The sequence below is a fragment of the Leucopleurus acutus genome (assembly GCF_964270905.1).
Source record: "Leucopleurus acutus genome assembly, chromosome: 19".
Classification (NCBI taxonomy): Eukaryota; Metazoa; Chordata; class Mammalia; order Artiodactyla; family Delphinidae; genus Leucopleurus; species Leucopleurus acutus.
In genome coordinates, this window is record NC_139161.1 from 50,057,166 (window position 1) to 50,081,025 (window position 23,860).

The following is a 23,860-nucleotide window of genomic DNA, read 5'->3' on the forward strand; positions in this document are numbered from 1 at the left end:
CGGTCTGCGGGCGCCTTGTCATGCTGTCGGGGGGCTACTCTGCGAGGGTGCCCAGGCCTCTGTTCTCTACCTGGACCTCTCTGGAGCACGGGCTCTGCCGTGACCCCTGGGCCCGGGGAGCACTGTGAGCTGGCACCCAGCACTAACCATTGAGCATCTCTACCTGACTCCACCTGGAGTCGTGATGGTGACAAAAGAGATGAGGTCTTGAGCCAGTTGTTAAAAGTAAATAAGTAAATGAAGCAACAGTAAGACCATTCCTCACACCTTGAATGGCTACTGTGTGCTGGGCTGTGTGCTAAGGGGTTTACACACATTAATCATTTGATATTCACAATAACCCTCTGAGGTAGGTAGCACTCCTGTCCCCATTTTATAGATTAGAAGACTGAGGCATGCAGAGGTTAAGTAACTTGTCCAAGCGTACACGGTTACCAAGATTTGAGTCCAGGTGTTTAACCGAAATGCAGTACAACCAAGGACTTTCAGTACTTGTAGGGTCCTTAGAGAGCACTGGACCCACACTGGATTGTGGGAATGAGGCCCAGAGAGGGAAAGTGACTTGCTTCAGGTCACACAGTGAGTCCGAGTCCATGGGAACCTGGATGGGAATCTCAGCCTCCTGACTCCAAGTCTATGCTCTTTCCATTCCCTACTCCTGCCTTTGAGAGTGCCCAGAGGCCCTGATCCCATGGAGGAGGGAGACAGATTAGGATTCAGGTGACATGAGCCATGAAGGCAGCCCTAGCAGGCAGAGGCTGCAGAAACAGGGCAATGGATTCCGGTGCATGGCATCTGGGATGGTTCATTCCCTTGGAAGGGAGTCGCCCATCAGCCCCTGGATTGTTGGCGGGGAGGTGGTGGCATTTCCTACACTGGAGCCGCCCTTGAGTCTGCAGGGGAGGGACCGGCAGCTTTGCACGAGGAAGGGCGTTCAAGGCCCCTGGCAGAGGCCTGGAGCTGGCTTCTCTCTGTGCCCTGGAACCTTCCTTGGAGAACTGGGGTTCTTGGGGAAGCTGTGGACACATTTTTGGGGGGACTTCAGACTTGCTCAGGAAGCCGGGGACACCAGACCTGGTATCTGTAGGTTCTGCCGCTTGGTCAGGGTCAGGAGAGAGGGTCCCACCTGGGCAGCAGATCCTGCCTCTAGCCAGAGTTTTCAGGCTGGAGGCGTGACTTCTACATTGCTTGGCCCATGCCCTAGACTCCAGTCTGGCCACTTTTGTGCTGTGCCCCTGGCCCTGGACTCCTGTCCTGGCAGAGCTGGAGGACCCTTCAGCAGAGTAGAGTGAGACCTTCCATTGAACAGATGTGTATAATTGAGGCCCAAAACGTGGTGCCACAGAGCCAGGGCTAGGACTCCTGATGCCAAGGGGCTCCCCTGGCTGAAGATCTCTGGGGGGCTCAGACAGAACTGCTAACTGACTGGGCTCTCAGTGGGCTGAGGTCAGCTGAAGACCGGGGATGCCACTTCTCAGATTTTAGCCTCACTCTGGCCACAGAGAATTTTCTAGCTCCTGGGGTTTGGCTTAGGTCCCTTTCTGAGCCTTCCAGTTAGGTGGGGTGGGCTCGAGGGGAGCATTCACGATGGAAGGGAACTGGCCTTTGCTGAATCTGACCCTGTGAGTCCCTTGGGATGCAGAGCTGACCTTTGAGGACAGAGGTCCTGAGAATTGAGCCCTTTGAGGAAGGATCAAAGTCTTCGTGGAAGAGGTGGCCTCGGGTGGGTTCTCCACCCAGCCCACAGGATACAGCGTGTTCGACAGAGAAAGACGGAAGAGCCCTAATGGTGTTCAGGTCATTTGGCTGGTGGAGATGAGGCAGGAAGGGGTGGGCAGAGGCTGGGGACGTGGGCAGGGGCCACTTTACAGAGAGGCTTGCTTGCCAGGCTGAGAATTTGATGACGGCGAGTCACTGGAGGGCTTGGAGCAAGAGAGTGGCCTGGGCAGGCCAGTTTTCGAAAGATTAATCTGGTGAAACTAGAGGCAGAGAAATTTGACAGACCAATGTAAATGCTGCGGAGGTGAGCGTCTGTTAAGAGCAGCCCTTACTTCTGCTGCGACTGGGTGTGTAAATCAGAACATACGCCTCTCTGGAAAGCAATCAGGCAATAAACATCGAGCCTTAAAAATGTTCTTACCCTTTGACCCAAAATTTTCCTTCTGTGGCTGTATTTTTTTTTTTTTTGCGGTACGCGGGCCTCTCACTGTTGTGGCCTCTCCCGTTGTGGAGCACAGGCTCCGGACACGCAGGCTCAGCGGCCATGGCTCACGGGCCCAGCTGCTCCGCGGCATGTGGGATCTTCCCGGACTGGGGCACGAACCCGTGTCCCCTGCATTGGCAGGCGGACTCTCAACCACTGCGCCACCAGGGAAGCCCTGTGGCTGTATTTTAAGGAAATCATAAAACAGGCAGAAAGAGCTTCAGCCACAAAGATGTTCCTTGCAGCAGTAATTATAAGGGTGAAATTTTGAAACTTTCTGCCAATAAGATAATTTAAAAGTCAACCATGATGTATCCTCTCAATAGAACATTCTATAGCTGTTGGAGTGATGTTTACAGAGGTTTTGTAGCTTTAGTTATTTATTCATGCTTCAACTTGAAGTACAGAAAGTGTATTTTGTGCTTCTTTATCATCGATGATACCTTCCACGAGCCAACCGTTGATCTATTTGTTGGGGATACAGAGATAAATGACATAATCCCGGCCCACAGAGAGATGATATGATCTCAACTGGCCCAAAAAAATGTTTATGGAAAGAAACCTGGAAGGAATGACATAGAATGGGGACCAGTAGTTTTCCCTCAGTCATGGGATTGTAAGGAATCTTTTCCCTTTTCTCTGCTGGTTGGTGTTTTTCAACTTTTCCATAAAGAACTTGTGTTACTTTCATAATTATAGAAAAAAGCTTCTCATCAAAAGGAGGAGCTATTGCAATAGTCCAGGGAGACGGGATGGAGTTCTGTATTTGGGGAGTGGTGTGTGTGTGTGTGTGTGTGTGTGTTTGTGTATGTGTTTGTGGGTATTTGTGTGTATGTATTTGTGTGTGTGTGTACGTGTTTGTGTGTGTGTTTCATTTATTCATTCAACAGTTATTGACTGAGACGCACTGTTTTAGGCCTGGAAACACACCAGTGAACAGCACAGAAACCCCTTCCACTGGGGAGTCCAAATCCGGTGGAGAAGGAGAGAGTAAGGAGGAGAGAATGAGGCAGATGGCCCCAGCACTCTGTGACTGACTGAAAGTGGGGACGAGGCAGGGAAAGGGGTCACGGGTGATTCCCAGGCTTGGGGAGAAGGTGGTGCCTTCACTGAGGTGGGGACTTGGGAACAGGGGCAGTTCCAGGACGCTGTCTGCGGTCGTGGTGCGCATGCGCTACCTGCTGAGCTGAGGTCCAGGAGGCGGTGGGGGGCGCGGGTCAAGGACTTAGGAGACTAGAGGCTGGCCTAGAGGCGGAGATTTCCAGTTGTCTGCAGGGGGTGGTGACCCTCAGAGATGAGAGTAAGTGTAGAAAAGGGCCACCCCAGACAAGCGGCTGCTTTATGCAGGTGGGCGGAGGTGAGAAGGTGGCCAGGACACGCCTCCCCAGGCAGTGGCATCAGGGCTCGGGCTTTGTCTTGTAGAAAGGGTATAAAGAGCGGAGAGCTGGGCGTGGCAGGGGCAGGGCAGGGTGTGAGGGACTGGGGGTTCCCTGGTGCTCACCTCCAGCCCTTGGCTACGGGAGGGGGCAGCTGCACAGGAGGGGCCAATGGGGCCACAGTGGCCTCCCAGGGTCTGGCCGACAGTGATGCGGAGTCTGCTCACCTCTCTTCTCTTCTTCTGCAGGAGAAGCGAACGTGCCGTGCACATCCAGCATCCTCCAGGAGAAGCAACGTGAGTTAAACCTGGCCCCCAGGAGTCTTTCCTTTACCTTGGATGGGTCCAAGCTCCTTGGGCCGGGGGACCCCTCATCCACTCAGGTGGTAGGGTCTTCACTACTGTGTGGGATTGGAGGGCCGGGGCCACTCTCTGCCCCAGGAGCTGAGCTTCACGGGTTCCCAACTTCCTACACGCTGGGCAGCTCGGGGGTCAGGGCCAGAGAGAGGGGCCTGAGGCTGATGGGCCAGGAGGCTGAGCTCAGCAGAGCAGGTGGAACCACGGACAGCCTCGTGCGTGGTCTGCCTGTGGGCAGAGGGGGGCACCGGCAAGGGGAGCAAGCCCTCCTGGGCCGTTGAGACCATCTCTCTCGGGTGACACAGCTCCCAGGAACCACCGTTGGTGACACGGTAACCGAGGCTGTGCCAGGGGTCATGATCCTTCCGTCCCATCACTCAGAGGCCCTGTCTGCAGAGCGGGACCTCCCAAGTCCTCGTGTCCTTCGTATGATACAGGCGTCTCAGATTTCCTTCTGCCTGTGTTTTCTCAAGAGGCCGAGCACAGGGTTAGACCCAGGAGAGACTTGGTAAAGATGTCAGTTTCTGGCACAGTGACCCCAGGGCATCTTCCCTGGAGGTTTGGGGTGCACTTGATGGGCACTGTCTGAGCTGGACGTCTTTGCTGTTGGCAGTATTGAGTTCCGCACGAGGCCAGGGCTGGGGACTGGGGTCTATGTGTGTATCTGGGGGAGGGTGGGCTCAGAACTTTCCTTCCTTCTCTCTCCTGCTCTTTTGGTCTGTGGTTGCAGCCCACTCTGCCCACCCCCTCCCCAGGCTGAAGCCTTTCTTGAGTTCTTCCTCCAAGCTCTTCCATCCGTCAGCTAACAGGAGGGGTACCTGTAGCGCCAGCTTCCCACGGCCTGAGTAGATACACAGGCCTTGGAGAAGGTTTCGGGTGGCGGTTCACAGATGAAGCCCCTCAGGGGCTGGGCGCCAGGAGTGTCTCTGAGAGGGGCGCGCCCCCCAAGACTCAGGCCATAAGTGCACCGGGCAAGGGGAGGGGCAGTGCAGAGAGGGGGCAGGTCTCTCTCCTGTGTCCTTACAGGATGTGAGGAACCAAGTTCAGCAGCAGCGGGGCTGGGTGTTGAAATGTACCCACGGGATTTTAATTTAGAGAGGTGACTGAGTGAAGGCGGGAGAGATCCAAGCCATGGACCGAAGAATTTATTATTTACACTTCCCCAGGGCAGGGGCCACAGGGGAAGCACCAGGTTTGGTCGGGGGCGGGGGGGCAGGGGTGAGGCGGGCAGAAGGGGCATGGGGCAAGCCTGGCCCAGAGCCTGGATTGTGTTTTCCGTGGGAAAAGCACGTCAGGGCAGGGGAGACAGCTGAGGACTGGCTGGATTGAATAATGTCGCAGGCTCCGGGCCACAGGGGCGGTCTCTAGTTCTCGGGCACCTGGCCCCAGGGTGATTTAGGGCAGGGGGGGGATATTGGCCTGGGGTGTGGGAGTCAGATAAAGGAGATGGTTGGAGCTGAGGACCCAGGATTGGTTGGTTTGCATGTGAAAGGTGCGTTCTAGGGTGAGTTGTTTATTATCTCTAGGAATTAGCATGGCCTGGGAGGGGCAGTCTCTCCCTGGCCAGCTAGGCTGCCCCTAGAGATGTCAAACATAATAAAATAAAAGCTTAACACAGGATCACATTCCTCAGGAATGTGAGAGAGGAACCAAGCCCAGATCACTCCTTCTGGGCCCCTAGGAAGAAGAAACCACAGCGGCCTCAAAGTGAAAAACACGGCCACCTGCCGCGGGGCTGTCTGGGAAACGCCAAACCACTGCTCTGTTCTCCACAGACACAAATGAATTGATCAGACGTTTGGTGTCTCCTGGACCTGGTTGGGGAAGAATGCGTGTTTAAGGAGAAACAAAGCCTTTTTGTTTTCTGTTTTTTACACCACGGTTATAAATTTTAGTCAGAATGAGATTGCCGGCGGCTGTCATCCACTTCTCCTCCTTAAGGATATTCTTGTGTAGTAAAGAATAACAGTAGATGCATGGGAGAATTTCAGAGCTGAAATGGTCATTGAGGTCAGTGATTGCCAAGCCCAAACCCAGCATTTCTGACAACGAGACAAACGGCAGTCCTGTAACGTGTTTTCCCATCACGTTGAATGCATTCAGTTGAGAGAACAGCGTCTTATTCCGCACTTTGGCCGTGTATACACATCATGGCATTCAGATACTTTTTCTTTCATGGAATGACGGTGGTAGTTGATGGTGATGTGTGTTTGTCATCCCAAACCGGCAAAATAAAAGTCTGTGACGCTGAATAAAAACAGAATAATGGCAATGCCTGACAGTTATGATGCGCTCCGCCGTTTATGTCACACCTCTGTGCATGTCATCTTATTTGATATTTCCACTTGGTTTTCAAAACCTCACTAAAAACAAGGTGGGAAGTGGTAAAAATTGCCCTGGACCAGGAGTCAGAAAATCCTGGGACTGGTGCTATAGCATCTGAGCTTTAAAGGTGTCAGGCCTGGGCTCGAGGCCCAGTTCCTCCATTTACTCTCTGTGCTTCTTTGGGCAAGTTACCTAACATCTCTGGGCCTCGGTTTACTCCGTTGTGGAAAGATGATCGTAATGTCTGCTTCGACAGCCGCTGAGGGCATAGAGGTAATGTACGTGGGTGCCAAGGTCTGCACCTCACAGATAGGAAGCATTGCATGGTTCTCGCTTATTACTGGCTTTTGGATGAGCCTTGGAACACCTGGTGCAGGCGCGGGGGTGAATCTCGGCATCTTACAGAGCCCAGTCTTTTCCCTGCTCTGCTGGTCCTGTGGCTGGCTCTGTTGTCACTGTCACAGTCTGAGTCCCCAGGGAGCCCTCCTGAGCTGGCCACAAGGGTTGGGAGTGCAGGAAAGGGGCCTTCCAGGGCCTCCCAGCTCACGTGCAGGCATGGGATTGTAAGGCCTCGTCTGCAGTGACCGTGGGTGGGGGACTCCGGGGGTGTCCTGGAATCCTCCCTCCTCTCCCAGGCAGCCCAGCCTTCAACCTGCAGCTGCACAGGTGCGCTGACAGCCTGCTGCCTCTGGCTTGTGCTTGCTGTTTGGAACCAGACCTAAGGAAGCCTAGGGAGCCAGTGCGGAGGGGCCGGTGGAAGCAGAGGGGAGAGAGGGGCTCGGACCGGGGCGCAGGAGACCTGGGCCCCCCACCCCTCCAGCTGGCTTGCTGTGCAGCCTCAGCTCCTGCCTGTGGCCGGCCTCCTGGCCCGTCTGTGCGTAGAGCCCCTTCTAGCTCTGACATTCTAGCGCTCTCTGAGTTTCCGTCGCTGCCTCTGTCTCCTGGTTTCCTTTCCCTGCACGTCTGGTTGCTCTGCCGTGTTCACGCTACTCCACAGCAGAGCCCACGTTTACAGAGCACTTCTGGCACCTGACGTGGTGCTGGGTGTAAGGACTCGGGGAGCTTACTACCTGCCCATTGAACCTCGCTCCTGTTCTTCTGTGCAGAGTGAATGGCGTCATCTTCCGCAAACTCACGCCAGACACCTGGGCGTCCTTCTAAGCGTCCCCTTCTCTGCCACCTTCCAGAGTCAGATCAGACCCTGAGAGCATCCGTTGTACCCCCAGCAGATCTCTCATGCCTCCACCCACCCCATCCTCCATCCGTTCTCCAGCCGAGGCCACCATCTTCTCTCTTCTGGATGGATCCATCCTCCCGTGCTGGCCTCCCTGCCTCCGGTCTCTCCCGCTTTGGTTCTTCCTCCAGAGTGTGAGAGAAACCTTCGCGGGAGGCAGACTTGTCCTCATGGCCTCCTGATGCCCTCTAGTGATTCCTCTCCAATAAAGGATGAGACCGGCCTCTGCACGACCTACCTGCCCACCTTCCCCACCAGCCCTCCCCTTCCTTTCCAGACCGCCTTCTAGAAGGAGCGTGCAGACTCCAAGCACAGTTTTCTCTTAAGCTAGTTGGAAAACTCGAGCAGTGCATCCAGCCTCGTGGAGGCGACGCTAGCAGCCCGCTCCACAGCAGATGGTAGGAAGGACTTGGGGCTCCAGAGAGAGTCCCTTGGGACCCAGCCCTGTCGGCCTCTGCCCTCTACTCCATTCATCGCTTCCTGGATCAGGGAGCTGGGTCCGCCCCTCCCTGCCAGGACCTACTGTCATCACAGAGGAGGCTGAGGGCACAGCTGTTGGCTCAGTGGGTGTAGTAACTCTCCTTCCTCTGTCCCCCGGCTCCATCTCCAGGGAGGAGCAGACTCTCCCAGGAGAGCCGTGGCTGCCTCACTCTCTCCATCCCCCCTCCCTTCCCCTCTCAGCAGCTTCACAGTGTGCAAGGCGCTGCACACTGATCTTCATGGCCACCTGGATTCTGGGAAAGGTTGCAATCATTACAGCTGTGTCACATTGAGAAGATAAAGACCAGGGGTAAATAACCTTCCAAGGAAGGTGCTCACACACAGGTCCCCATGCCCCTCCATCTCCAGAGCTCAGTCCCGTGTCTGGTCTGAGCTCCCATTTTCCTGAAGTTTCTCCTTTCTGGTCACCCCAGGTACCTGGGGAGGTGCCCCATTGTCCCCTGTGTCACACAGTTACCCCCTTCAAGAGCCAGCTCCACGAGCCCCTCAAAAACTTGGGGTCCAGGATGTGCACAGTAAAGTGCAAGTTGGAGAGACTCTCTACCTCATGTCCACCTGTGTGTGTCGGGGGGGCGGGAGGAGGGTGCAGATTCCAGGGCAGGAGGACTTGCTCTTGGGCCCTCCGGGTGGGACCCAGTCTGTGTGGAGGACAACTCGACCTGCACATGTGACTTACACCCGTGGTTGTCAGATGGCTTTCTCAGGGCCAGTGCCAGGCTTCAGATGCAGGGGTGGGGGCAGCAAGTGATGCCCGCAGTGTGGGGAGGGTCTGCCCGTGGCCACGCCTGTTGTTAGAGTGGGTCTCTGAACTTTCTCTCATCCTCGACAATGGTGCAGACTGAGTCCCAATCCTGGCCCCAGAAGGACCCTTGATTCTTCATCCCAGGCTGAGCCTCTACCCTAGGCACCCACGGAGCCCCGATTTGTCCCAGGCTGTATCCTGGCTCCAGTCCCTGGTCCTGGACTGAGCTTGGCTCCTGGACCCCAATAACTGTCAGAAAAACCTGTGCGATTGTCCCACAGAGGCAGAGGGGGAAGATGAGGATGCTTTCATGGGGGTGTGGCTTGACCTCACGTCCCACTGTCTGGGATTAGGGACCAGAGGAGCCGCTCTGAAGAGCCAGACCAGCCGCCAAGGGGCTACCCCTCCCGCATACCCTCGGCCCCACGGCCTCCCCAGCAGCCCCCTGCCCACGGCTAGCCTCCCCACTCCTCTGCCTGGTAACTGGTGTCTTTTCCTGGCCTGTGTGGGCAGCTTGCTGAGCACAGCTGCAGACGGGCTATGTTTAGCGGCTTTAATGAGCTCAGGGTGGCAGACGTCCGCCTTGGGAGCACTTTTCTTGCGTGCGTGCGCGTATGCCTATGTTTGGCACGGTCCGTTCGTGTGTGTGTGCGCGCACAGGGAAACGTGTGCCTGCGCATTTGTGTGTGTGCGTTAGCGTGTGTGTCCAAGCGTCAGTGCAGTCATCTCCACAAGGCTCCGTGTGCATCTGTGTGAGTCTGTGCCGCGTCTGCATTGCCAGGGACGTGTGCAGCTTCTGGCACGTGTAGGGGCACAGAATAGGAACAAATTATTAGTTCATTCGCTTGTTTGAAAAATATTTAATGAGTCTCTTTTATATGCCAGCACCTTAATAGTCTCTGGGGATAAAATGGAACAAAAACAAATCCAGTTCCAGCCTTTAAGGATCTTTCAATCTGGGGGTTGGAGGAGGGGAAGACAAATGAAATAACCACAAAACTAAAAGTATAAGGATTAGTCCTAGGACACAGAAAGCCATGGTGCTTTCTAGAGGAGAGTAAGAAGGGAAGGCCCCCAGGAGTAAGGAACACTGAGGTTTCTGTAGGGACTGTCTGGCCACAGAGGGTGAGAGGAAGAGTCCAGGCATAGGGAACAGGATGTGCAAAGGCCCTGTGGCGAGAGGCACATGGGATCCTTGACAACTGTCAAAAAGGCCGATGTGGTTGAGCTCAGAGAGGGTGGGGCAAGTGGTGGGAGAGGTGAGTGGAGAGTCGGGCCTGTGGGCAGACCACACGGGCCGTGGTCAGGATGGGGAAGCCGCAGGAAAGGACAGTGTAGGCTGACATGATAAGATTTTTGTAGGGCAGTTAGAGTCTAGTCATGATTCGGCCGGGGGTTCTTGCAGGAAAAGGAAGGCTCTCGAGCAGCCTGACTGGAGGAGAGTCCAGCAGGGGTTTCTTCAATCTCAGGTAAAGGAAACCCGCCAGGCACAGGACGATGCCCTGGGCCACTCCCAGCCCTGAAGGTCGCTGCGTGGAGAGCCTCCCCCTCTGTCCCTGCCCCACCTGCGCAGGAGCTTGGCCTTTGGGAGGGACAGCCCTTGGTGAGCCGGCAGGGAGGGAGCCTCACTGGGGATGGTGGAGGTGGATCTGGAGGGGCGAATGGAGACCATACTGCACAGTCCACTGACTTATACATGAACGAACCACCTTTTCCTTTATTTTTCTATAAGCCCCTTTGTAATTTCCACTCTGCATACCCATCCAGCTGGACTCGTGACAGAGCCCCCTCTGTGATTCCAGGGGTTTCCCTTTTCCTCGTTTTCCTGCCCTTGTTCCAAAGCCCCCAGGGCTCGTTCCCCCCACCCTGGTGGGGAAACAGTGTGTGCACGTGCGAATGTGTGCAGGAAGCTCTCCATCCACACTCGTGGATGCTGCGGGCCCCAGCCTGGTACTCCCCTCCGTCCTGGTCTGCCTAGGGGCCAGGCTCCTTGGGGCACAGGGTGGCCAGACCGTGAAAATCATTCTGTCTCCTCCTGGACTTGCGAGAGTCCCCCAAGCTGTGAGGGCATCGCACCTAGTTCTGTCTCCTCCCCTCAGCCTGGGGCAGAGGGTGGGGATCTCTTTTTAGTCTCAGGGAACCTCTGTCTCCTCAAATCCCTTTCTCCTGGGGACAAAAGGGCTTTTAATCACCCTGCTATGTGCCCTTTGAAAAAATTCTTATTTTTAATCTGTCTTTTGAGTAGATAGCACATGTACATGTTATAAAATTCTAAAGGAATGAAGGTGATGAGGGTTCCTCCCTCTCCCCAGAAGCCATGATTGTGACTAGGTTCTTCTAGAACATTCCAGAGATATTCTCTGCATATATGAGCATCTCCCTAAATATTCATTTATATATATATCTTTATATATACCCCACACAGATGGGAGCATTCAGTGCCTTCCACTCTGTACCTTGCTTTTCTCAGATAACAATATATACGGAGTAAGGGCATCATTCTTTGCAACGGGTGTGTCATATTTCACGGTGGCCTAGTTTATTGAACCAGGCCCCTATTTATGGGCACATAGGTTGCTTTCTGTCTCTTGTCTATGTCTTAGAAAGTGTGGCAGTGGTTAGTGTTGTACCCACGTCATTTTGCACATGGACTTGGAATTGCTGGGTCAAGGGCACTCTGTATGTGGCATGACCTTGCCAAACTGCCCTCCGCAGAGGCTGTACTGGTTTTTGCTTTCACCCGCAATGAACGAGGAGAGACTGCTTTCCCACACCCTGGGTGGCTGGGTGTTGATAACTGCTAAGGTGAAAAAAAGGCGTTTTAGAGTGATTTCAGTGAGCGTTCCTGCAGTTTAGGGTTCTAAGGCTGAGCACCTTTTCATATGTTTAGGGGCCCTGCCCCGTTCCTTTTCTGGAGCCCATGTTCATTTTGAGGGAATTACCGTCGGGGAGTGTGCTTTGGGGTTCCTTTGTGGGCAGGCTTGACAGGGGTTCCTTAGCGGGTAGGACCCAAAGGTTCAGGCAGGCTTCTGCTCCTGATAACCGCCTCTCTTCCCCTTTCCCTCCCTGCCAGGGATGGCTCTGCTGGCAGAGCCAGTATGGAGGCATTTAAAAGACTGACAAGAACACCCCATTCTTAACCCCCGCCTTTGTGGGGTGATGCTTCAGGAGGATGAAAGAGCCCTTGCCGGGTGACCTGGGTTCAAATCCCCACCCCTTTACTTAACCTCTCTGAGCCTCAGTTTTCTCATCTGTAAAATGGGCAGAGCACCCCTGTCCTCTCAGGATGAATGTGAAGTTTGCCTGAGACACTGGGCAAGGACTAGAAACTCAAGACCCATCTGAGGAAGACTGCATTTATTACAGAGAGTCACCAGATAGGGGACGCCAAGCCCTTCTAGCATCACTGTGTAGTGGCAGGAGAGGTTCTTATGGTTGTATATCTGAAACCTTCCCTGGGCCTGATTCAAGACGGGGACGCTGGGTTCCCCCAAGGGGAGTGGCTCCTCGGAGCTATCCCCAAGCTCCCTTGGGGTGGCCAAAAGTATGTTTTCAAGAGGCAGGATCTGGGGCCCAGACCCTAGCAAGGGACAGGACTTGGTGGGGACAGGCAACTCTGTGGGGGGCTAATTGGCCCCTGGGGTTCGGCCTCATTAGCCAGATGAATCCAGGCTGACTTGATTGGCTTCTGACCCTGAAAGGCTTAAGGAGTCATAGGAGGGGGGGCTCGGCCTCTAGATCCCACAGCCCCGGATAAACATCCCCTGCCAGCATCCCTGCCCAGTGACCACTCACACTCCTCGCTTGTACAACCTCCTGAAGGGGAGAGAATGCCCTGCCGCTGGGCCAGCACGGGTCACTCTCGTACTATTGTAAACATTTCCTTAGTTGTGCTGAAATTCCGAACTCTTCAGAAACTATCCGCACCCCCATTCATCCCGACTCTGTCTTCTGCTCCTGTGACCCAAACACGGCTCAGCTGGGATTTGCAGGCAGCAAATGTCCCATAGAGCCTGCTCTTCCCCAGGCTGGGCCCCCTTCCACAGCTTTCCTGCCCAAGTTATTGGGCTCCAGATGTGCCCTCAAAGTGACCTAAGCTGCAGGGAGCAGGACGGGGACGTCCCCTCCTCATTCCATGGTCTCTAGTGTGCGCAGCCTCAGAGGCTGACTAGCTTTGCGGGTCCCATTACCCTGGCTCAGGCAGTTTGCAGCCTTTGGTCATGTGACTGGGCTGGGTCACATGACATAGGCCTTGATCGCGCGACCCTAGGGGCTTGAGAGATCCTTGAAGGCACCTGCTATATATCTGATTCATCTTGGTACTTCCAGCCCGGACACAAGTTTGGGCAATAACCAACGGAGGAGGAATTGGCAAGTCATATCAAGTTGGATTTTTAACCCAAATGCAGGATGGTGATTCACTCATCGTGTTTCACATTCGTTCTTTCCTTCCATAAGCATGTCATTTCCTTTGTGCATTTCCTCATTTGCTGTCAGCTCCCAGAGGGCAGGGCATTTCACTTCGTTTTGTCTGTAGTGTTTGCATTTAGCAGAGTCAGGGGCAGTAGCTTGGTGAAAATATTCTTATCGTAAACACGACACAAGCTTGTAGTGCATTCAATGGATGTATTCATAAATAGTTGTAAACTAAAAGAAATAGGAGTTTGCTAGAGAAAAATTGGAAAATAGAGAAAAGCAGAAAGTTAAAAAAAATCACGCATTGTTCCACCATCCAGAGAAACCACTTGTAAACATTTTGGTGTGCTTTTCTTCCAATATCAGGACTCCAACCCACCCTCCACCCACTCCACCTAGATTGCTGTTTTTGCATAAAGCCAGGGGCTGGGGCACCGTGGAGGAGGGTGGCCTGGAGTCTGGCTGGTGAACAAAGTTGGTGGCTTTTTAATTGTCCTCTGGAGCCCTCAGTGGCTGCCTAGGTCAAGGGTGGGGGGGAGTAAGGAAGCGGGGCTCTGGGCCCCCCAGCCTTTTTCAGTCAGAGACGTCCACTTTCACCTGTTCTGCAAATTGGGTTTCTAAGGAAAATTTCACTGGGCAAAAGATTTCACTGTTTTAAAAAAGTTTTAAAACCATCCAGCGCGGGCCCATTCTTTCCCTTGCTTCACACTGTCCCGTCCGCATCGTGACCCCATTCATGAACCTGCACTCCTTGAGCCACTATGAGAGCTGCGGGTTCCAACCTGGTTTGTCTTTCTGCCAGTGTCCCCTCCTCCCCAGATGCCCTAAGCCCTTGGCGCTACCTTGGGCTCCCAGCCCAGTGACCCTACCCAACAAGCAATGAGGTGGGGTTGGCCAGAGATGTCCAAGTGAGCCTGTCAGGGCTCTGGGGGACCATTGCTTCCTGGGGACTTTCAAGAAATGTGCCTCCTGGTGGATGACGCTCCCCTGATCCCAATTTCTCCTGGGGGTTTGACAGCATAGAGATGTCTCATAGGTCATGTGTACCCTGGGATCTTCACTTGCAGTAAGTTTTCACAAAAATGTCATGCTAGGTCCTGACCACTGGCACCCTGTGAGATAACCGTCTCTGCCTGAGTAGATCTGAGAAAGCTTTCCAGAGGTGGTGACAATTGAGCAGGTTCGTAGGTTAGGTAGGAGTTTGCTGGTCTGCAGAGGGAGGAAGGGCTTCCCAGGCAGAGGGCTCAGCATGAGCAAAGGCATGGAAGAGTGAAAGAGTTGTGTCTTGTGGGTGAGTCAGAGCCAGTGGCCTCAGTCATTGTGGTGGGAATGTCTGGTTCTTAGAAGAGCAGAACCCTTGTGGGCAAGGTACTGGCAGGTGGGTTCTAGGCTGCCTTTCTGTTGGTCTACAGAGACCTCTTCTAAGACTGAAGATGGGGAAACCCTGGTCCTATTAGTCAGCTCTCAAGGGGCCAGAATCCAGATCTGGCAGGCGAGGTCTCCCCACCTCCATCTTCCAGAGCAAAGCATTTCTGGCTTTTGTGCATTAAAAGGAAGCAAGTCTCCATCTTCAAACAGCATGGGAGGCCAGACTCTTGCCCTTGGCTAGGGAAGGGGTGAGGGATGCTGAGGACAACCCTGCTGGTCTCCCATCTCCACTGAGCCAGGAACTGCCTCGGCATCATTTGTGGCCGGGACGCAGCACAGATTTGATGCCCAGGGCATCACATGGGCCCCAAGGGAGCTGGCCACAGGAAGATCAGGGATGCGGGTGCTCTCAGTCTGTGTAATCAGTGAGGGTGCAGGGTGCAGTCCCCACATACTGGAGGACATGGTACCCAGGAGATGGCAGGACCCTCATGTCTTCCCTGCAACTTATTTATAGCCTTGCTATGGTAATTTGTGGCAATCACAGCATTTAATTCTGTAATCACACTGCAAGCAGGCATCCAGCCCAGTGAGGCTGGGGAGGCTGCCAGGGCTTAGGGAGGGACTTGGGGGCAGGGCAGGAGTGTGGAGGCGGTGATGTCCCCATCAGCCTCCAGCCCCATTGTGTCAGCTGTGGCCCTGGCCCTGTGCTCCCCGATGCACCCTGGATAATAGTAATAATAATAATAAACTACTAACACTTATATAGCACTTACCATGTTCTAGGCCCTGTTCTAAGCACTGTGTATATATGGGCTCGTTTATCCTCATCACCACTCTGTGAGGTAGCCACTGTTATTATGCCCATATTCCAGATGAGGAAACTGAGACACAGGGCACACAGCTGGTAAGAGCCTAGATTTGTGCTCAGGCATTCTGGCTCCAAAGTCCATGGTCCCAACTAGGTTTCTCCCGGCCCCAGAAGTGAGGGGTCTCCCAGGCTGCCCGCCCATATCCTCAGCTCTGCCCAGCTCCTGGTTCCCCCTGGTCCAGCTGCCCCAGGGCTGCACACATGAGGCTGCACACACCACGAAGTACGGTTGCTTCATCCTGGGGAGGCGACACTCAGCTTCCCTCCTGGACACTCTCGGGGTTTCCTACTAGCAAACTTTCACTTGCGGTGGGAAGAAGTCTCGGGGGCTTTAGTCTTCAGGATGTCACATCCATTTGTGCTCCTGTTTTTTCTCCTGCAGAATGGGGATTGTCGTGTCTACCTCACTGGAAAGCTGTGGAGATCAGGGGGGTGGGAGGGGAGCCACTTTGTCAAGCATCGTCTTCTGCTGAGTGTGGGGCAGCTCACTCAGTCTTTAATTAGTTGTGCGGTTTGGGGCAAGTGACCTTGGTTGTTCGAGCCTCAGTTTTCTCATCTGTAAAATGGGGCTAATAATAAGAGGACCACAGCTCAGAGGATAACTGTGGGGACTAGATGAGATGGTACCTGTAAAGCTCATTGTGCCTGGGACGTAATAAGTGCTCAACAAAACTGAGCCATTTACTGGTGTCTTTTAGCATAATCCTGTCCTGAAGGCAGGGCTCAGACCTCTTCTAGCCAAGCCCAGGGCAAGGTCTACAGGATGTTCCAATTAAGGCAGAAGAGTCTGAGCCACTGAAGGAGTCTCAGCAAGTGCAGGGCAGAGTCCGGCCTCAAAACAAGTTTTTTCTCGTCCTCCTCCAAGCCAAACCTCTCCATCATTTGGGAAACGATTTCCTGTCTGTGTGGGCAGCAGCTCCGAGCTCATAAAGCAGTTACCCTTAGACCAGGGTTGTGTCTGTGAGGACGGAATATTTCAGAAATGCACTTGCTGACTGAGAAAAGCTTCTCACTTGGAATTCTTTGCACGCTCCCTCCCCTGGGGCCAGTAGTGGCTGAGATGTTGACTTAGAAACATGTTGGCCAGGGCTACTGCAGGGTTGCCTGTAAAGCCCCTGGGAAGGCCCCTCCCCAGATGTGACTCCTAGTGGGTGCTGCAGGCTCCTGGCGGGGGTGGGGGCAGAGTGGGAAGGAGAAAGGGCCATCCTGTCTAGAACCGGGTGCTTTAGAGATGAACCGCTTGAAGGCAAACAAGTGGCTGGTTCACAGTCTAGCTTTGTGGTTCAGCCACACAGAGAAAATAGTATCCTTCTCATGGGGAGAAAGGAGAGGTGGTGAGGATTCCTCAGTGTGGCCGGCATCACCAGGTGGGCCATGAGGGGGCCATTGGATGTCTTGGAGGCGCCTCTCCACCGGAGAGTCCAGTGCCGTGACATTCAGAAATGTGGGTGTTAGATCAGATAAACTGTTCTGTAAGGAGACAGATAGTCCATAGTTTCGGCTTTGCCAGCTGTAAGAAATCTGTGGCAATTACTTAACTCTGCTGCTGTGGCACAAAAGCAGCCATAGACAATACATAAATGAAAAAGTCGGTTGTGTCCCAATAAAACTTTATTTACAAAAACAGACGGCGGGCCAGATTTGGTCCACGGCTGTAGTTTACATGTTAGAGGAATGAGAGCTCAGCCAGGGCTGGAATCCGAGGAGCGCTTCCTGGAGGAGGACATGGCAGCCGAGAGAAGCAAGAAAAGCATTCCTGGCAGTGGCTGGCTTCACCCCAAATCTCGTGTGTGACGGTGAGTGTGCTCCTGGATGCTGGCCTTGCCTCTCGGAGGATCCACCTTCCCTGGACCGGCCTCCCATGATTTAAGGCCTTGCTGTCGCTCCGAGTGCTTCAAACAGACCTTTAAAAAATACTTTACCCAGCTCCTCTAGTTGTTTTCAGAGGGATGCTTGGCCCAAGTTTCCCTCCGTAACTGGTAGTCACCAGATGGCATTTGTCCTGTTGCTCTCGCATTACTGGTGAGGAAGAGAAGAATAGTTCCTTTCTGGGACACCCCTCCTGGCCTCAGGGACAGACAGCATCCATGATGGCCTCACACTGCCGGCCTCCCTTTCTTTTTCTTCCTTTTTTTTTTTTAATAGATTTATTTATTTTTGGCTGTGTTGGGTCTTCGTTGCTGTGCACGGGCTTTCTCTAGTTGCGGCGAGCAGGGGCTACTCTTCGTGGCGGTGCGTGGGCTTCTCATTGCGGTGGCTACTCTTGTTGCGGAGCACGGGCTCTAGGCGCGCGGGCTTCAGTAGTTGCGGCGCACGGGCTTCAGTAGATGTGGCTCGTGGGCTCTAGAGCGCAGGCTCAGTAGTTGCGGCGCACGGGCTTAGTTGCTCCGTGACATGTGGGATCTTCCCGGACCAGGGCTCGAACCCGTGTTCCCTGCACTGGCAGGCAGATTCTTGACCACTGTGCCACCAGGGAAGTCCCCGGCCTCCCTTTCTTCAGGAGGAGAAGGGTTTCAGGTTGTGTATCTGTCGGCGGCAGGGGCTGGGCAGCGTGACCCTCCCGAGCTGGGGACGCTGTCATTCTAGCTCACCTGGGAGCCCAGGCCTCATGCCAGCTGGGCCCAGAGAACATCCAGTCACCGTGAGGGAGGCCTGGAGATGCTGAGTCTGCTGTCCGCCCCACAGGAGAACTGTACCGGGTTTCCTTGAGAAGGCGGAGGTTCCCAGCCCAGGGAAGCATCGAGATCCACGAAGACAACGAGGTGGGTTTCTGAGGGTGTCCGGGCCACCTCTGGGGTCCGGATGTCAGGAAGAGCTCCGAGCTGGTAGGCCACCCAGTTTTCACTCAGCTCTTCATTTGACTTGCTGTGTGATGTCGTGCCGGTCCCTGTCCTTCTCTGGGCTTCTGGGTCCCGCATGAACAAAAAGAGTCTCTTGGGACTCTTCCCACCCTGACACGGAGGGGCTTGCCCTCCTGGCAGCCTGTGCCCCTCACTCTGAATGCACAGGAGGTGCCGTCAGAGTCCCCCTGTGTGTGTGTGATGCTCTGTGTGCCCCTGCCCCCCCCCCCCCATTGCCTGTCTCTCTCTATCCTGACCGATGTCCCTCTTAGGAAGGCTGCCCGCAGCGCTCCTGCAAGACGCACGTCCTCCTGCTGGTGCTGCACGGGGGGAGCATCCTGGACACGGGCTCGGGGGACCCGTCCTGCAAGGTGGCCGACATCCACACCTTCAGCTCCGTGCTGGAGAAGGTCACGCGCGCCCACTTCCCCGCAGCCCTGGGCCACATCCTCATCAAGTTCGTCCCCTGTCCCGCCATCTGCTCTGAGGCTTTCTCACTCGTCTCCAAGTGAGTCCCTTTCTGCTTGTTTGGACTGGCTGGGGTTGGTGGGGGGCCGAAGCGGAGGGGCCACCCCTGCCACGTGGGTACGTGGTGGGCAGGTAGGTGCCTGCCTAGGCCTCTCTGGGGTGTCAGGTCCCGATCAACCTCGAGCATCACCAGTGGGAAGTGGTCAGCTAGAGTCCAAAGTGATTAACACTTGCGCACCGAACCCTCCTCTGCCCGGGGCTGGGTGGCGCTCAGACCCACTTCCTGTGCTCAACAGGCCCTGGTCTCGTTGGCCCAGACAAGGAAGCTGAGGCATTGAGAGGTTAAGCAATGTCCCTAGGGTTACTACGCAGCCCGTGGACCCAGGAGTCAAACCCAGGCAGCCCCACTCTCGAGCCACACAACTAAGAGCCAGTAGAGATGTGTGCTATGATGGAGGGGGCACAGGGCACTGCAGACACTCAGAGAGAGGGCCAGGGAGGCTTCCTGGAGGAGGTGACTTTTGGGTGTGCTTTGAGAGTAGCATAACCTGTGAAGGGTCCGGGCTCTCCGGTCAGCCTGGATTTGAGTTCCGGCTGTGTAACCTGGGGGAAGTTGTTTAACCTCTCCCTGTGTGTTTCCTTATCTGTAAAATGGGGATGATCATGGTATTAACCACCTCCTAGAGTTTTTGTGAGGATTCTCTGTGCTAGTGTGTGTGAAGCACGTGGCAGGGCGCGGGCATTAGCTGAGACTCACATCGCCATCCTGGTAGGGGAGAAGGCACTGTCCTTGTTGGTGGACAGTGGGCAGGGGCAGGAGAAGAGAACCCTGCTGCCTGGGAATAAGGCTGTGTGATTGCACGGCTTAGTGCTTCACGAACCTGCCCTGGAACCAGTGCGGGACAGATTGTGAAACTGGTGGCCCTCAGAACCTGGGGGACTTTGGGAGATCCTGACCACTTCTCCAGGACCTGGGGGCTCCCTCAGGTGCTCCCCACATGCCTGCCCTGTTGAACCAGCTGAAGGTGGTGCCTGGAGCCAGCTGGGAGCCCTGGCTGCTCAGCAGTGATATAGGCAAACAAGAGCCTGAGCACCTGTGTGGCAAACGGCTGGCTCTCGAGCCTGGAGTGGGGGTGAAAGGGAGGCCAGTGGCACCTCGGCCTCGCCCCTCACCCCCTTTCATAGCTCCTGCAGAGGAGCCCCCATCCATGTGGGGGTTGGGGAGGGTGGAGAGGGATCCCCAGTCTGGTTCCAGCTCCCCGGGGGGGTGGAGTCGGTGCTCTGGATCCGGTGTGGCTCTAAGGAGAGGGGCTCAGCGTCCAGCTGCTTCGGGGGGAACACGGGGAGGGCATGCGGGGGTCTCACTTCTCCCCTCTGAGAGAGAAAGGAAAGTCTCCTCCGCCTTCTAGATTTATCCGTGTTCCCAGGACACGGGCTGGGCAGATCCCAACCAGAGTTGGAAGGAAGGAGATTCGGTCAGGAAGGAGAGTAGTGCCCCAACCTGATTAATGGCCCAGATCCGGGGTGTGGTTTTTGTTAAACCGCTAGGCGGTCGGGCCCCCCTGGGTCGGCTGAGTCTGGAGGGCAGGAGCCCTAAAATCTGCATCCTGACTTCCTCCAGCCTTTTGCTCTGCAGCGGGTTTGGGAGGCAGAGCTGAAAGAAGGCTCTGTCCATCACTGCCAATAGTCGGAGTTAATTGTGTTCCTTTATCATCAATCTCAGGACTCCCCACCCCTACCCCCTCTCCCCCAGGACATCTGACCTCCAGAGCTGGGTCACCCAGCCCGGGCCTGATCTCCAGGAAGACGAATGGTCAGCATCCACTGGAGGGGACAGCGGGAGGGAGCCTAGCTCTCCCCCAGGCAGCTCCTTCCCCGGGCCATCGATCACCCCTAATCACTGCTGGGAAGGAGGTCTTTCTCAGCTAATTAAAATCTCTCCGGCTGCAATTGAGGGCTGTTTCCTCTAATTTGTGTTTCTTTTGGAGATGAGGAATGGCTGTTAGGCCCGCCTGGCACACCATGAGGTCTCTGCCTCCTGTCCAGGGTGCCCTGAGCCCTGTCACCTTCCCCAGTTTCTGTCAGGTCCCTGTTGGGCCCTGGGTCGACCTGAGCTTGGACTATGGGGGAAGGGCAGGCTCTGGGGAGGGGACATACAGTCCCTCCCTCTGTTTTCCCTCCCAGCCAGCTGGGTCCGATGCCCCAGGGGACAGAGGTAGGACGGGTGGGGTGCAGGCAGGCACAGGCAGCTGGGAGCTCGTCCCTGTTGGGGCTGAGCTGCCCAGAGAGAGGGAGGCAGGAAGTGAGGGGCCCACGCAGCGGCTGAGGATCAATCCACTGGTTGGGGGGGTGCTGTAGGATAGGCTCTCTCAGTCCTTTCTGGGGTCACAGACCTTTCTACAAAGCCCTTGATGGCTCTGATCCTCTCCCCAGAAAGATGGACACGATATCTTGCGTGCAGCTGCGTGCCCACCTCCAAGCTGTGGCCGATGTGTGATACCCATGCCTGGCACGCCCTCTCACCTCCCTTCTAGCTTCCCTAAAGCCTTTCTTGAGGCCTAGTTCAAACCTCACCTCCTCCAGGAAGTCTGCCATGATGACATGTCCCCACCCTGATCCACACCAGAGGCTTCCTCCGTAACTGGGGTGTCCTTTGAGGCCATACAGAAAAGGGCAGAGAGCACTGCTCTCATAAGAGGCACAGGGCCCACATCATGGCTGGCACGGGATGGACATACAGGGGACTCAGCAGAGGCTTGCCCCTCCCTCCACCCCCACCCCATTGCCTGTGCTTTGTCTCGTCCGGCTCCTGCCTGTGTCCTCCTGAAGAGTCCCCGAGCCGAACACCCAATTCCTGGCCAGCATGTGCTCTCTTTTGCCCGGCTGGGCTTACCTTGGCCCCCTGTCTGCAGCCTGAATCCCTACAGCCACGATGAGGGCTGTCTCAGCAACAGCCAGGACCACATCCCTCTGGCCGCCCTGCCCCTGTTGGCCATCTCCTCCCCGCAGTACCAGGATGCAGTTGCCACCGTCATCGAGCGAGCCAACCAGGTGTACATGGAGTTCCTCAAATCCCCCGATGGGATTGGCTTCAGTGGGCAGGTAGGACAGCCTGCCCTCACCTCCCTGTCCTGGTCCCTGCCTGGAGAGAGGCTGGGGTCTTCCAGGAGGATCTAGACCAGGGTGCCCTGGAGCCCTAGCTTCTGAGATCCAAAGAGGCTTTTGAGACCTTTGGGTTTATCCTCATTTTACAGATAGAAAAACTGAGGCCAACATCTGAGTTCTGATTTTCAGCCCATGCTGATCTGTGGCCCAAGTCTGACCCCTGACTATAGCCTGCTTTCTGTCCTCAAGCTGACCCTCCCATCCCCCTGCTGGGACCCTCAGTGCCTCCCTGGGACAGGCGACCCACGCTCTGGCTGGGTGTGGAGCGGGAGCATGGCAGTGGGCAGGCCTGCAGTCCCGGCTCTGCCTTCTCCAGGTGTGTCTCATCGGGGACTGTGTGGGGGGCCTCCTGGCCTTCGATGCCATCTGCTACAGCGCGGGGCCCTCAGGTGACAGCCCTGGCAGCGGCAGCCGGAAGGGGAGTGTCAGCAGCACACAGGTGCGGGCCAGGTAGTGGGAATGGGGGAGGGTCTGTCCTTGGGAGCCCCAGCCCCGGCCCCAGGGGAACAGGGCCTCTCCTGGGGGAGCAGTGTTAGCTTTTCGTGTTTGTGCTGTGACATCCACGTTACAAGGTATCGTATCACAGTCCTGCAAGAGTAGTGGGAGATTATTATTACAGGTGAAGAAACTGAAGCCCAGAGAGGGCTCATGGCGGGTTTGGTCCCTAGACAGCTGTCCAGAGTCCTGCTGGGTTGCCGAGCCCTTTGGACTTGGGGGGCAGCCCTGTGCCTAAAATCCCACCGTTAACTGTGCTGTGGCTCCCATGCCCCTTTTGGAAGAAGGACTGCCTCTCACACCGTAGGAGGAAGGGGTTCATTTATGCTGGGGGAGGAGGCGGGGCCCCAGAGTCTCCGGTGACTGAAGTGTCCTCCTGTCCTCTGCTCGGCCCCAAAGGACACCCCAGTTGTGGTGGAGGAGGAATGCAGCCTGGCCAGCAGCAAGAGGCTCAGCAAGAGCAGCATCGATGTCTCCAGCGCGTTGGAGGATGAAGAACCCAAGAGGCCACTGCCCCGGAAGCAGAGCGACTCCTCCACCTATGACTGCGAGGCCATCACCCAGCATCACGCCTTCCTATCGAGGTAACCGCTCCCTGTGCCTGCTGCCTTCCAGCAAAGCGTCCAGGGGGACAGAACCTTGGCCCAGGGTCATCTGGGAGGCCTGTGACTCCCAGGCCCTTGCATCGGGGTAGGGGGGAAGGGACGAGCACTGAAATGCTGGGACCAAGGCCATTCCCCACGGACCCTGCGCCAAGACCCGGGACCCTGCACGCTGCGTCCGCCCCACTCCCCAGCTTGCAGAGAGCTGGGGGCAATTGATCTCACCAAGAGAGTAGACGCTGCCCTGCAGCCTGCTTCACTGACGGTCTCAAGAATCTGGTGAAAGAACAGACGTAGGTGTGTTTTGTATTTCTTAGTATTGTGTTCTTGGTATTTCTCAGATGGGGCAGCAGAGGCCAAGGAGGTTAGGAACTTTCCAGGGACCACACAGCCAGTTACTGGAGAGTTGGGGTCAGCATTTTGGTCTCCCAGTGCCCAGCACCCAATGCACTCTCATTCGAAGGCCAGCCGGGTCCCTCCATGGAATTGCCCACCCTTTAACTTTCTAGAAGAGGCATGATAACAGACACTGGCTAAATGAATTATCTGTACATTTATTCAGGATTCAAATGGGTATTGAACATAGATCCACATGGGAAGGAACGCCTCTTTTCTTCTTCCCTTTCTCCTCACTGCTCTCCTCCCATCCCCCCTCCTTCTTTTCTACCCAAATGATAGGTAGCAGGAGGTCATCACAACATTTGGAAAATGGATCCTCTCACCATTGCTGACCTTGGAGTGTTTCCTTGCAGTATATTTTTTACTTGCTTTGCCTATAGTTTTACTTTTAAAAAACCCTCTCATATTGTGTTCTTTTCCCCATATAATTAAAAAGTCTTGGTAAATATTCTTAAAAATATTTTTTTGAGTGAATGGATGACATCTTACTTAGTCCCAG

At 55.2% G+C, this 23,860-nt stretch overlaps 1 protein-coding gene across 1 annotated transcript in view; it reads left to right on the forward strand.

The window, feature by feature from the left end:
* PITPNM3 (PITPNM family member 3) overlaps nt 1-23,860 on the forward strand; it is a gene marked incomplete at both ends in the record, with an annotated part of 71,658 nt that overhangs the window by 29,015 nt on the left and 18,783 nt on the right. The window contains 6 exons of the mRNA XM_082861624.1: nt 3,828-3,875; nt 18,078-18,154; nt 18,505-18,740; nt 21,613-21,802; nt 22,182-22,304; nt 22,760-22,944. Of these exons, the coding sequence (XP_082717750.1) occupies nt 3,828-3,875; nt 18,078-18,154; nt 18,505-18,740; nt 21,613-21,802; nt 22,182-22,304; nt 22,760-22,944 (859 nt within the window). The remainder of the gene's footprint in view (nt 1-3,827; nt 3,876-18,077; nt 18,155-18,504; nt 18,741-21,612; nt 21,803-22,181; nt 22,305-22,759; nt 22,945-23,860) is intronic.